Source organism: Rhamphochromis longiceps, linkage group LG12 (genome assembly GCF_057381845.1).
Source record: "Rhamphochromis longiceps isolate RC_006_pf linkage group LG12, R_longiceps_female_GT1.1, whole genome shotgun sequence".
NCBI lineage: Eukaryota > Metazoa > Chordata > Actinopteri > Cichliformes > Cichlidae > Rhamphochromis > Rhamphochromis longiceps.
The window spans coordinates 18,800,353-18,813,542 of record NC_140568.1 but is presented as its reverse complement, the minus strand read 5'-3'; the positions used below and the strand labels follow the sequence as shown (position 1 = coordinate 18,813,542).

Below are 13,190 nucleotides of genomic sequence, written 5' to 3'. Positions count from 1 at the left end.
GTAATAGCCTATTTCTATTCATAACATGCAGTACACACTTTTTAAGTCCCTCAAGTGATATAAAGGAGGATGTAAAAGTGTCTTTTTGAACTTCTTCATTTCAGTTACTGATGCAAAACCTGTCAATTTTAGCACCATTTCTGGTCAAAGATGAGTTTGCCAAGGCTGTATGCAAAGTGTGCACTGAAAATATCTTGAGACCTCTTCACACTTACTCATATTTAGATATATTTTCTTTTTCTTCTTCTTCTTTTATTTTTTCCAAAGCTTGCACCTTGAGCCTACAAAAGTCTGGATGAGTGTAGAGACATCTCAGGAAAAAAAAATGCTTGTTTTCTTTAGGACATTCCAAAGGTTTGGAATTATGTCACCTTAACCTGAAAATCCAAACTAATTTTTAAAGTGTGTGTGTGTTTTCTGGATTCGACTCTTAGCTATGACACACGGTCTTTACCGTTCTCCATCTGAAGAGAGACTGTCTCCAGGCCAGCAGCCCCAGTCCCCTTGTGTCAAAGGCAGCCAAAGGGTGGTCACTCTGGCACAGCACATCAGCGTAAGCCCTCTCAACTACTGCATAAAATAATCTAATAATTAGAAGTGCTTTATAAAAGAAGTTGGCGTTTGTATTAAAGCAAATGCATGCATGTCGAATGTGTTTAGTTTTCGTTAGAGTAAAATAAAATCCTTACACACGGGTCTCCTGATAGAGTTTATCTCAGACAGTGTTGTGTAATGTCTGATGTTGATAATCTTCACCCAAACAGGAGGTGATAACTAAAGACTACAGGCAGAGCCAGCAGCAAAGCTACCACGGTTCTCCTGTCCTGGACTTGACCCGTCCACCCAGTGCCTCCCAGCCCCCTCCCACTTCACAGGAGTCTGCTCAGGGGACCCGCTATGCCGAGGGACCTGGTGGAGAACGCAACAGAGACCGGTAGGAATCTCTGTTGGGTGCAATTAGTGCATCTAACCTTTTGTCTTATCTTAAATAAGTGATAAAAAGATTTTTATGTCATAGAATATATGTAATGGATAATCAAAGTTATGATATTCATGCTGTTTTCCAGATCTCCACCTCAGCCTAAAACATCACCTGTCAGTGTTTCTATTGACGGCATCGAACCGGTGTCTCCTGCTGGAGCCAACTCTGAACCTGAAGTCCAGAGAGGAGCCTCCTACCCCAGCGAGCAGGGAGAGCAAGGGTAAGTTTGGATTTGGGTTGGAGCAGCAGCATGAAAATCAAGAGTCCGCTCCAAAAAGTCCATTATGAGCACAGTTTATTTACATTTAGCACCACTAATTAGATTATTTCACTGAGCAAATTCTGTAACACAATGTCAAAATTTAGGTCCTGGTCATGAAATAGTAGCCCACTGTTTTGTGCTTGCATATATACTGTACCTGTCACATGTGTATGTGTAGTTTAGTCATGTTTAAAGGACAGTGACAGACTCTGACATTGGATTGTGGTTTCCGGAGTTTCTGCTCCAGATAACAGAGTTGCTTCTGGGTTAATAAACCTACTTTTTATTTTCTTCAGTCAGAGAAATAGGAAACTTTAATGATTGCGTATCTGTTTGGCAGCCTTGTTGCACTGAAAAAGTTTTTACAACCGAAGTGGGTGGCATGATTGTCACGTAATCCTCTGGGCCATAAATTGTGATTGCCAGGTTTCAGCATTTATTAACAACTGATTGTGCTGTGTTTCATCTCTGAGGTAGGAGAAAGGAGGAGCTTTAACGTCAATAAAGAGCATCTGCTCCTTGATAAGGTGGCATGACCTGATGCCTTGAATGTAGCACCTTAACTGTTTAGGAAATTCTCAGTATAGAAGGCAGGTACCACAGCTGAGTACAAAAAATGTGGGCTTGTCGTCACAGCAGTGCACACCAGTAGATGGTTGGATAAATGAGTGTTTTTTTTGTTGTTGTTGTTGTTTTGGAAGTTTTTTGCAATTTTAAAATGATGAAGCCCTTATATTTAAATGTGTGCTTATTAAATTGTCTTGTCACAGGAGTCGGGTTAGTTTGTGTCTGTGTGCATGTTGACATCATAGTACTTTCTCTTCTACAGGATGGGTTCCCACTCTCCTCCAAATGCCTCCCAGCCTCCTGCCTTCTTCAGCAAACTGACTGAGAGCAACTCGGCTATTGTGAAATCAAAAAAACAGGAAATCATCAAGAAGATGATTTCAGTAGTGGGAAGTGAAACTGATTTCAGTAAGTCTGACATCAGGACTGGTCTTACCGAGTGCTCAGTAGTAAACAATGTTATTCTAATTTAAATGGAGCGTAAATAAGAAACCCTGTTTACACTTTCAGATGCTGGTCAGCCTGGAACAGAAATCTTCAATATGCCAGCATCTACAACTGCAGGTAATCATTTAAGCCACATTGCTATTAATAAACAGCAGAACAATGAGCGAACGTTTAGGCCGAGATACCCGTGCCTTCTTGATAATAATGGATCGGCAGCTTTATCTAAGAATTGCATAACTGGCATCATCAACAAACAAAAATAACTTTGCATTTTCATAAAGTCAAACATTCAAAATGCAACTTGCGCGTGATCTTCCTTTGTGTGGTTAATACAGGGTCTGCAAGAGGCAGATGCTACATGAGTGTGAAGTAAAATAAATGTAGAAAGAAATCAGTCATGTTGATATTGTTGACCAAGTGCAGAAATTTCATTTTAGCTCTGTTTTGTTTGAAAAACCGGTCTTTGTACTTACACAACTACACCACATTTGATTTAGGTTTAAGAAGATTGATGTCCACCACCTTGGCAGACTTTAATCTGTCATGGATCACAGCTATCAGCTGCTCACTGGGGAACAGTGCTAGCTGCATGTTTTCAAGTTCTGCTCAAGTGTGCTGCAGGTGCAGTGTAGGCTTGACTTGGTCTCCTACTTGTTAGATATGAGAAAATGTATGAGAGCATCTATACATGTTACCTTTACAGTTTAAATTCCTCCTACAGTCTCACCATCGGTGAGGAAGCGTTAGCTAACAATCCATTTCTGTGTGCAGACACAAAGCTCTGATTTGAATGCTAGCTTTGGCTAATTACCAACCACAGTACTTAAGACTGTATCAGCAAACTGTGCTCTTGGAGACTTGTACTGTTACGCAAAGTCAGTTTTGTGTACTTTGGCACATCACAACCGTGCAAGAGGCAGCCACGAAAGTTTGAAGACGTGCAGTTTAATGCACCGCTAGAATCAGTCAAAGATGGGTGTGGTTGGAATGGGCACATGTCTGAGAGCATTGTGGGTGGTGGTGGGCTCCATATCTCTGTGAGACGATCATCTTCTGCAGTTTTATGCTAGCCTGTGAATTCCTCTGTTGCTTAACTTGAATTTAAACACATAGTTTTCATATAACTGGGCTGACAATTATGACTCTGTTTACTGTTTCTGAAAGTGTTTAACAAAACAAACAAAAAAAATCCTGAGGTTTTTTTTTGTTTGCTTGTTTTTGCCATAGCTGCAGTTTGCAACTGAAACAGTAGTGGACTGAATGAATATGTATTTGCCGTAGTTTCCCTTTCAGAGCACAATATTTAGGAAGGAGATGATTTAAACTAACCACAGAAAACACTTTACTGCATCAATCTTTAATGCCAGGGGAGGAAAGCATGTCTTAGTTTGTGCCTGACATAGCTGTGATATATGACACTAGGAGTGCTAATTTATTTGGAATGCAAGTGGGAGATGTTGGCAGTATTGTAGGCACAGGTGGATTGTTCAAGAGTGTGTTGCCTTTGCTTTGGCTTGGTCCTGCAGAACGTTTAGACCTGATCCTCACACATTTCTGCTGTGTAAAAAGGCTGGTATCTTAATGTAACTGAGCCAAGCTTGAAGTGAGCTGTTAGGAGGAAAACATTACCTGATACAAGAAGTATACATGACAGAGATGTATTACAGGCAGCAAAGGTACTTTTAGCAGTAACAGAGTTCAGGTTTTGTCATATTTCTACAGAATTCAGTGCATAAAGAAAACCTTTAGTCAGCACACCTTCATGTATATATACTCCTCTCTAGTAATCAGTCATAGGATATTCAGATTTTGCTGAACTCCAAACATTACCTGTCAGGTTGTGACAGAAGAGCACGCTTTTATATCAGGGCAAATATTTCTTCGGCTGTCGATCTCTGATCTAAATTGCCGTGCTGTTACTGAAGAGGAACACATGCTTGAAATCTGCGCTTATACTCTGTGTGCATTCCTTGCTCTCTCAGCCAGTCTTCTAGATTTTGCAAATCTATCACGAATTTAAAAGGATGCTTTGATTCTGGAGTAATTTTTTGCACTAATTTTGTTCTCTGAGTCAGTTTGGTTCCAAACAGTGCATCTCCTGCCATTTCCTAAATACATTTTTAAGGGTTTTTTTTGTCTTTTAATCTTGAAGATAAAGAACAAGTTTTAGTAAGTCCATTAGAAATCTAAAACCAGGACAGAGTTGGAAATTGGCTTTAGTAAACGCTGAGTGGAGTTTTCTGGTTTCTCCACAGTCCTCTGCGCTCTAATACAGGTGCTAACAAGTGTGAACTGAAGCTGCTCAGTGGTTTTAAATTTAACAGGTGTTTTGCATAGTGGCCTACACCAAGGCTTTGATTGCTCTTTCAGTAACGAAGGTTCTTGTTGCCAGAACATTTATTTTTAACTTAACCTGGTTTCACTGCCTCTGCTGATGTGCTGTCTCTTTTTGTGTGTGTGTGTGTGTGTGTGTGTGTGTGTGTGTGCGCGCGCGCGCGTGCGTGCGTGGAGAAGAGGCTGCAGCTCAACCATTTTTTTTTAATTTTTATTTATTCACTCAACGCTACATCTGTAACTGAATTTAAGTACAAGTGTGAAACACTCAGGCTGGTGTATACCAACAAGTAGAAATCCTGTATTTTTTGATATCTTACTCTATTCACTGCTGATGCTCTTCGTCCTCCCTAACAGCGTTTTTACATATTTTTTTACTTTTCTGACCATTTTGCATCTCACTGTTGTGATTTTCGGCCAACTATTAACCTTTATAATGATCTCTTCTTTCACAGTACCTGTAAACATCCGCCAAAACCCAGCCCCAGAAACGCCTGGAAACTCAATAGGCCTGGAGGCCATTATAAGAAAGGCTTTGATGGGCAATTATGATCAATCTGAGGAGCGCTCTCCATCCAACGCTGCTACCCCGCTGAGCTCCGGTTTGTCTGCAGAGGGGCGAGTTGAAGACCCTTTGTCACAAGGTGCCAACACTTAAGAAACCTTCATACGTTATCTGGTTTGGATTTGAATCCAAAGGTTCAAATTTTACACCTACACTATATTTTTATAGAATTTGCATCCGTGCCATCTGATCAATGGCACCTTGCACTGTCCTTGTATCATGTTACCTAATGTTTGGCATATATATGGAAATCTCTGTGGCCAGCATTTCTATTTATGGAGTGGTGTTTCTACTTAAACAGATGTCTCCATTTTAACAATTGGTCTAACATGCTTCTCATCTATAGTAATAAATATTATCAGTTAGCTGAATTATATGATCTGTTGTGCAACCGTACCGAAGTGTATTTTTGGGTTAAAGCAAGTTTTAAGTCATAAAGGAAGCACTATGGAGTTCTCTGTTTGTTGCCTAAAAGTTACGAAATCAACTGGCTGATTCAGCATACACATCACACATGTCGATGCTCTTGTCATTATCAATACACTGATTGCAACCCAAGAATAGAGCAGCGGTGCTTGGTAATTTTCCTGAAATGACACGGTTTAGCTCTGTCTGTAATCTTGTTTACATTGATTAAACCTGCTCCTGAGTACGTTAGGCGTTACTGATGTGTTGCTGTGACAAACAGAACCATACACGTAAACATTAATGTTGGAAGCTATAGTTTATGTGGCCAAAGGTGGCTCAGAATAAGCATCTTTAAACGGAGTATACTGTAGACTCAGATCGGCGCTTGATCTCCTTTGTTTGCAGGAGGCACAAAGTCCTCGAAGGGTAGTGGACGCTCTAATGGGCGCAAGGCAAAGTCTCCAGGACCAGGGCTTTCAGGAGGTGAGAGACCTTCCTCAGTGTCCTCGGTCCACTCAGAGGGAGACTGCAACAGGCGAACCCCGCTCACCAACCGTGTCTGGGAGGACCGGCCTTTGTCTGCAGGTATAAACCTTTGTGACACTGATTTCATATGAGATCCTGTAGGTGCAGTGTGAACACTTGCTAACAACTCTTTGGTTTTGCTCTCTGCAGGTTCAACACCAACTCCGTTTCCATGCAACCCGCTGATCATGCGTTACCCCAGCGGACCGATGCCTGCTCATTCACCCTCCTCTGGCCAACAAGGGAGCCAGGGACCAGGGTCCGGACCCGGACAGGGTCGCCCCTCCTGGGGGGAGGAGGAGCACAAACCTCTGCTTGTGTCTCAATACGAGACCCTGTCCGACAGCGAGTGACTGGAAACGGCAGATTAAACAGGACCTGCGTACGGTCACTCACCTCCACAAACACGGCATCCGCAGACCTTCCCACACCATTCCAACACGTATTTCCTCCATCAGTCATCGAGAATGGATCGCGTCCTCCTCTCATGCACCTGATATGCCAAACAGCGACGAAGTGGAGCACTGCTGCACCCCCCGTGCATGCATGTGTGCACGCACGTGTATGTATGTTTGCGCTTACATGTTATGCATTCACTCCAGGACTGCTCCAAAGGACAAATCACTTTTTCTTTTTTTTTTCTTTTTTCTTCTTAATTTACTACTTTTCCTCACTGGCCTTATTGATATACACACATGGACCTCCACCCTTTGCGGGTATCCTGGTCTAATGTTTTTACACTTGTGTGGAGGGGACTGAGATTGTGTCGTTGGTCCAGTCAGGAGGCCGATGACTGCTGCTCTAGTGACAGATGATTTGACCTGAGAGCAGCGGCATGCACACGGATGACCCTCTCGTATTTCTTCATGGTGAACTCCAGGTGTACGTGGCTTGAGCACTGCTACCACTACAAGAACACAGGCGAGGGTGGACAGGAGGAGAATCGACGTGTTTGTTTTTTCCTTGGGTTTTTTTCTTTTTTGTTGGTTTTGTTTTTTTTTTTACTTTAAATTCTGTCAGTCCAGTCCTGTGTTTGGTGAGCTGAGACCTTTAGTACATTTTGATGGTGAACTTTTGATGGTGTCATTTTGTTGTAAGGATGTATCTTTTTTGCGGGGGGGGGGGGCAGGCAGAGATTGTTATGTGGGTGGGTCATATCATTGGTTTACAGGGTAAACATGCTGTTCGTTGCTGATGTCGTCACATAGTGGGGAGGGCCCTGGAGAAAAGGCAAAGCCCTAGTTTGACTTCAGGAATCCATGTGCGGAGAGATGATTTGCCAGATGGATGGCACTGAGACAAGTGACACTCTCACTGTTTTTTTTTATTTTATTTTTTTTATATATATTAACCATGTCTGTGTTTTTTGAAACGGTTTTTTGGATATTAAGCACTTAGTTGTCAATCTGTTCACAATGGCATTTAAGAAATTGTTTCCTGTGTCAGGTGGGAAAAAATAATGGACCCAAGAACTGCGTAGAAAATCCCACTGTGGAGGTCTCCTTCAACATCTGCTCATTTTGTTCTTTGGTCTTGCCACCTCTATTGTGTAGCTCCCCCGCACTCAAAGCGACAATCACATTTCGGTGATCGATGACTTAAGCCGCTTCGAGCCAGTTTGCAGACCAAACTTAAAGCTGCTTAAAGGCGAATTCCACAGCATCACTCGAGTTTCCTTGCATTAAAAAAGTTGACTTTAAAGAATTAAAAAAGAAGCCATCCTTCTATGACTCTTGGTCCATGGCAGTGTCGGGTTCCTCTGGCCTGCTAGAATCCCGATCTGACCTCTGACCTTTTGCTGCCCAGAAGAGGCACTGAGACTCGACTCCTCATCCAGGCAGATTTTGTACAGTTATGAGATATTCTTAGTGTTAAGTGCCATTTATTTTACAATATACAGTACTCAAGTGACGCACAATTTTTCTTTTTAGCCCCCACATGCCGGGATTTATACTGTCCACACAGGGAAATGTAAAACAAGAAACAAACAAAAAAATAAACAAATGAAACATCTTTTTTTCCTCCCTTCCCAATCCATCACTGCCTTAGCTTTTAAATGTTTCACTCATTCGATTTGTACACTAAACAAGACAAAACTGTGTCAAACGACTGCTTACCTGGGCCTGCATCAGACGCTTTCTTAAACAACAGACCTATGACAAATTAATTCAAGTGTACTTCATTGCAGCTCCTGAGTTTGTACGAGTCAGAGGAGGTGGAGGGGCGAGGCGTTCAGAAGCATCCTGGTAGTTTTTACACGACGATTTCTCACAATTTTAGCACATTTTCGTGCAGCGTTTTAAAGGTCACCCTAACTCTGTAAATTGATGTGAAAAGCTTCTGTTTTTCCTTCCCTGCCTGGGACTGGGAAGCAGCGGCAGTAAGCTCGTAATACTCGCAACACAAACATGACTGTTATAGGACTACCTCCTCTCCCTCCTTCATCCTACCTTGTTGACGGTGAAGCATCTAGCTGGCCTTACCTGCAAAAAGCTCATCTCAGCTGTGTTTGAGGTCTCTTTCTTTTCTTTCTTTTAGTTTTTATTTTAAAGTTTTTTTTCTGTCAAGACTGATGGATGGTTTATTTGATCAGGCACGGCAGAAACAGTTTCTGCGTGTATATCACTTATCCACTGATGAAATTTAAGAATGTGACGCTAAACAGACTAAGCCATATCCAGCTGTTCCCTGACTAATATGTTTTTTTGTTTTTTTAAGTATACTAAAAATGAATTTTAACATGTATCCAGTTTGTTTTTTGTTCTCACTGTTTGTTCAGTGCACGCCTGTTTCATTTGGAAACCAGATTAATCATTCAAACCTAAAAGGACAAAGGTGATTGCTGATGGTGTTCCCTGGACTGTCCAGTGGGGGGGGGTGGGATAGGGACGGGTGGGGGATTGACAAACAACACATTGTTCAACCATTTTGTGCATTTTTTTTTTTATTATAACCCACTGTATAATAGCAAGGATTGTATATACAACTGAAGAGATGTAAATATTTATGTGGCTTGCTTCAAGGTTGGTATTACAAGAAAAGAAAGAAGACATATTCACATGGTTAAATTCTACATGCCCACCAGCAAGCTTTGTGGATAGCAGTGTAAAAATGAAAAACAAAAGAGACACTGCCTTAATGTTTAAATAAAAAGCTTATTGCCATTCATGGTCTCAGTCTTGTTATTTATTGGCAGGGGCTTTGATTGAGGGGCTGCCATTTTCCATTTGTACTTATTACTGGAGCCTAAAGTAATGGCGGTTGATTTACAGCAGGGGGCAGTACAAGCAAATATTTCAGTTGCATGTTGAATGTCTTGTTGTGAGGTTTTGTTTTTCTTCTTCTTTCTTAAACAGAAGAATTGAAGAAAATGGGTCGAGCTGCATTTTAAATTTAAGTTTGCAGCTACAAAGTAAAGCTGCTTCATGTGCTCTGCGGAGATTTTGCCGAATTCAACAAACCCCTGATAAAACCTAAAATCAACCGACCAGTAGAATGCAATTTCACTTTGTAATCATATGATATATAAGATTTGAGAGTCGGTAAGCATCAGCAGCACAGTTCCAGTTCAATCTGCTATATAATTATTAGGACTGACAGAAGAGACTGTGGTCACAAATGCATCGTTGGTGTCTGAGGTTAGAACTGGCAGACTGCTTTGAGCTGATAGGAAGGCACCGGTAACTCCGATAACCACTGTTGGACCCAGAATGTATACAGAAGAGCATCTCTGAAGGCTGGATCCGTTCCGCCTTGCATCTGCAGCTCAGGCTGGTGCTGCTGCTGGTGGTGTTAAGATGCGATAAATCACTTCTTTTACACCACACAGCACAGCCATCCTGAGCATTGCTGGCCGTTCCCATCCCTTTATGACCACAGTGTGCACATCTTCTTTTGTCAAAGCTCGCATCATCTCAAACTGGTTTCTTGAATGTGAGAACAAGCTCACTTTACTGAAATGGCCTCTCCAATTAGATTTCAACCCACCTTTGGGATATGGGTGGGGCAGGGGATTCTCATCGTGGATGTGCAGCCGACAAATCTCCAACTGTGTGATGCCGTCACGTCAAAATGAACTAAATCTCTGAGGAATGTTTCCAGCACCTCATTGGGGGACTTAAAATTGATAACAAATCAAATTTGAGGTGAAGTTTGAAGTTTCACAATAAAGTGAGAGTATATTTACTAGGGGTGCAACGATATTCGTATCGATATTGAACCGTTCGATACAGTGCTTTCGGTTCGGTACGCATATGTATCGAACAATACAACATTTGTAATTTATTTTATCAACTTTCCTTCTGACGATGCTGTCTGTGTTGAGCGCTCAGTGAATCTGCGTTCGACTACTCCGCCTAGGCTGCACTGTCGAGCGCAGATCCACTGAGCGCTCAACACAGACAGCATAGTCAGGAGGAAGAGCGCAGGGCAAGCTAGCGAGACAGAAGTTAAGCTCTCCTTGCAAGATGGACCTCCCCCACCCTCATTCAGATCTGGCGTTTGGAATTATTTTGGTTTTCATGTGACGTATGACCCTGAAGGTAAGCGAGTCATGGACTAAAGTAAAACAGTATGTTGGATGTGCCATGCAATGCTTAATTACATTGGTGTGAACTAGTGTGTTAGCGCAGTTAGCTCGTTAACGTGTTGGCCGTCTAGCCCCATGCACGGGGCGATCGGCGGTAGCTCGTTAACGGAGATTTGCCGTGTTGTGGCGTTAAGGTCATTTCAACGAGATTAACCTGAAAGCACTAGTGGGAACACAACGAATATGACTGCACATTTACGCCGACATCATCCTAGTGCAAAGACAAAAACAACAAGCATGCTACTAACTTTAGCCGAGTCATTTAGACAGCTGTTAGCACATGATTCTCCTTATGCTGCTGAGAATATAGCCCAGAAGAAGCGGATAGTATAGCTTTTATTTTGGAAAGAGACATTTCTCTGTAATAAACTCTCTTTTCCAAAGATGAGTGATTCCTCAATCAGATACAGGGCTTGTAAAATCGCTAGCCCGACGTCCCGGAGCTAGCGATCTTTCCAGCCGTCTATGAAAATCTCTCTGCCCTGCCCGTCGGGCTATTGTAGGAAAAATATATGTCAATGCTTTTGCATTCTTTCAGAAATGTAGCTGGGTAATTATGTCATTGGCATCGGTGAGCCACTGTCAATATGTGACATATTGAAATCGCGTTTGAATTTGCGCTTGTTTTTTTGCTTTCACTTTGCAATGACAGCACTGATCTGTGAGTGATGATAATTTGTGCACCAATTCCTCTGACATCGTCTTATTAATCGTTAGCTTACTATGCAAACATGACAAGTGAAATCTCCCGCAGCAAGCTTAAACATGTGAGAGGTTGATCGCGCAGAGAATCGCTGAGCTTATGTGAGTCCGTGTGTAAAAGTAGCAGTATATATATTTTAGTTCTGCTGAGCCAAATAAGACAGGTCGGGGTGAAGAAGTGACAGCCAAAGAAAAGCTTACCACAAAACGGAGAAGTTATGACAAATGAGACTATAAGGCAAAAAGAAAGTGCAGCTTTATGGTTTCATGGACAAAAGAATTTCTGTGGCTGCAATATGACGAGCTAAATAACCAGGGCTGCACATAAGTGGTCCGCAGGTGCGCATTCGCTGTCAAAATAAAAAACGCGCACGAGGGTTAGGGTTAAATTTAAAAACTGTACTTTTGAGTTAAAATATATATTTATAATTTTAATAAATGACAAATTAAAAAGGCATGAACATTTTTTTGTATCGAAAAAATATCGAACCGTGACACCAAAGTATCGAACCGAACCGAACCGTGAATTTTGTGTATCGTTGCACCCCTAATATTTACCTGCTTGTGGTTTTCCTATTTTGTCAGCCGTCCAAAATGGCTCAGATATGGTGGGGCATGCTCTCACTACAACAAGCCTCTAGTCACAATGATAGTTTTTCTTTTACTGAGATGCAGCTATAAAGTAGTTCCTACAGGAAGCTGACACTAAAAGGTTGTAAGCACCATGAAGCCAGCTGATAATAATTACATTGTATTCAAGAGGAAGCAGACATTTCCACAACTATTGATGTCTACAAAAGTAGAACACACACTAGAAACCAAGGTTATTATCGTTAACGAAAACTAACGAAATAACGAAAACTAGAAGTGAAAAAACATTTTCGTTAATGGAAATAAAAATAAAAAAGGAAAACTGTAATGAGTGTTCACAAAACTAAAATTAACTGAATTTATAGCAAAAATGTGTTTAGTTTTCGTAGATGTGTGCGTGTCATACAATAGTCAAGGGAGAAAATGAAGTTTAGTTTCCAGATTTTTGTCTTGCTATGTCTCATTATGCCAGCAGGTGGCAGTACGTTAGTCGAGTCGTCTGTGTTGCTGCTCCGTCCACGCGCAGAATCATGTCAGGAAAAGTCGAGAGAAAGCGCCAGAGTCCAATTTGGGATTACTTTGAATATGACTGTGTTTTGGATAAAGCAAGTGTCTTGTAGTGGAAAGAGACAAATTATGAGGGACATTTCTAAAGGGGAAAAAAATCCCACAAACCTTAAAGTGCTCTTGAAAAGCTCACACAAGAAGGCTAACCTAGCTTACCTTGAGAAGGTAAGGGAGCACACTCAACCCTCATCCCCAGAAAACAGAAGCTAACCCCAGGCAAGGCAGCGTGATGCATCCCGAGACAACAGGACGGGGATATCTACATAACCGTGTGAGTCAATTGCCTTCAAAAAGTTTATCAATTCACTTGAACCAAAATTACGAACACCCGGTGCTGCAAGAGTTAATAGTCTCATTGGGGCCAAGATATACATTTTATAGTTGCCTGGTATCAATGGTTGTTCATCTGCCTTTATTTATTTATTTAAAGAACCCATAGGTGGGAATGTGAGTTGTCTGTCTCTGCGTGTTAGCCCTGCGACAGACAGGCGACCTGTCCAGGGTGCAGGGTATGGTAGCTGGAATAGCAACATACCCAAGGATAAGCAGAAGAGCATGACTGATATGACGAAACTGGGATTTTGTTACACTTAATTATTGCAAACACAACTAAAACTATAACTGAAACTAATCAAAACTAAACTGAAACTAA

The 13,190-nt window shown here is 41.7% G+C and overlaps 1 protein-coding gene across 4 annotated transcripts in view; it reads left to right on the top strand.

The window, feature by feature from the left end:
• The window catches only part of ncor2 (nuclear receptor corepressor 2), a 91,454-nt gene extending 82,205 nt beyond the window's left edge, over positions 1-9,249 (top strand). For all 4 annotated transcript variants that reach the window (XM_085425045.1, XM_085425044.1, XM_085425043.1 and 1 more), the window contains exons 39-46: positions 435-553; positions 765-934; positions 1,068-1,202; positions 2,074-2,219; positions 2,322-2,375; positions 5,048-5,236; positions 5,971-6,150; positions 6,241-9,249. In XM_085425045.1, the coding sequence (XP_085281171.1) occupies positions 435-553; positions 765-934; positions 1,068-1,202; positions 2,074-2,219; positions 2,322-2,375; positions 5,048-5,236; positions 5,971-6,150; positions 6,241-6,443 (1,196 nt within the window). In that variant the 3' untranslated portion in view covers positions 6,444-9,249. The remainder of the gene's footprint in view (positions 1-434; positions 554-764; positions 935-1,067; positions 1,203-2,073; positions 2,220-2,321; positions 2,376-5,047; positions 5,237-5,970; positions 6,151-6,240) is intronic.
• The last annotated feature ends 3,941 nt before the right edge of the window (positions 9,250-13,190 follow it).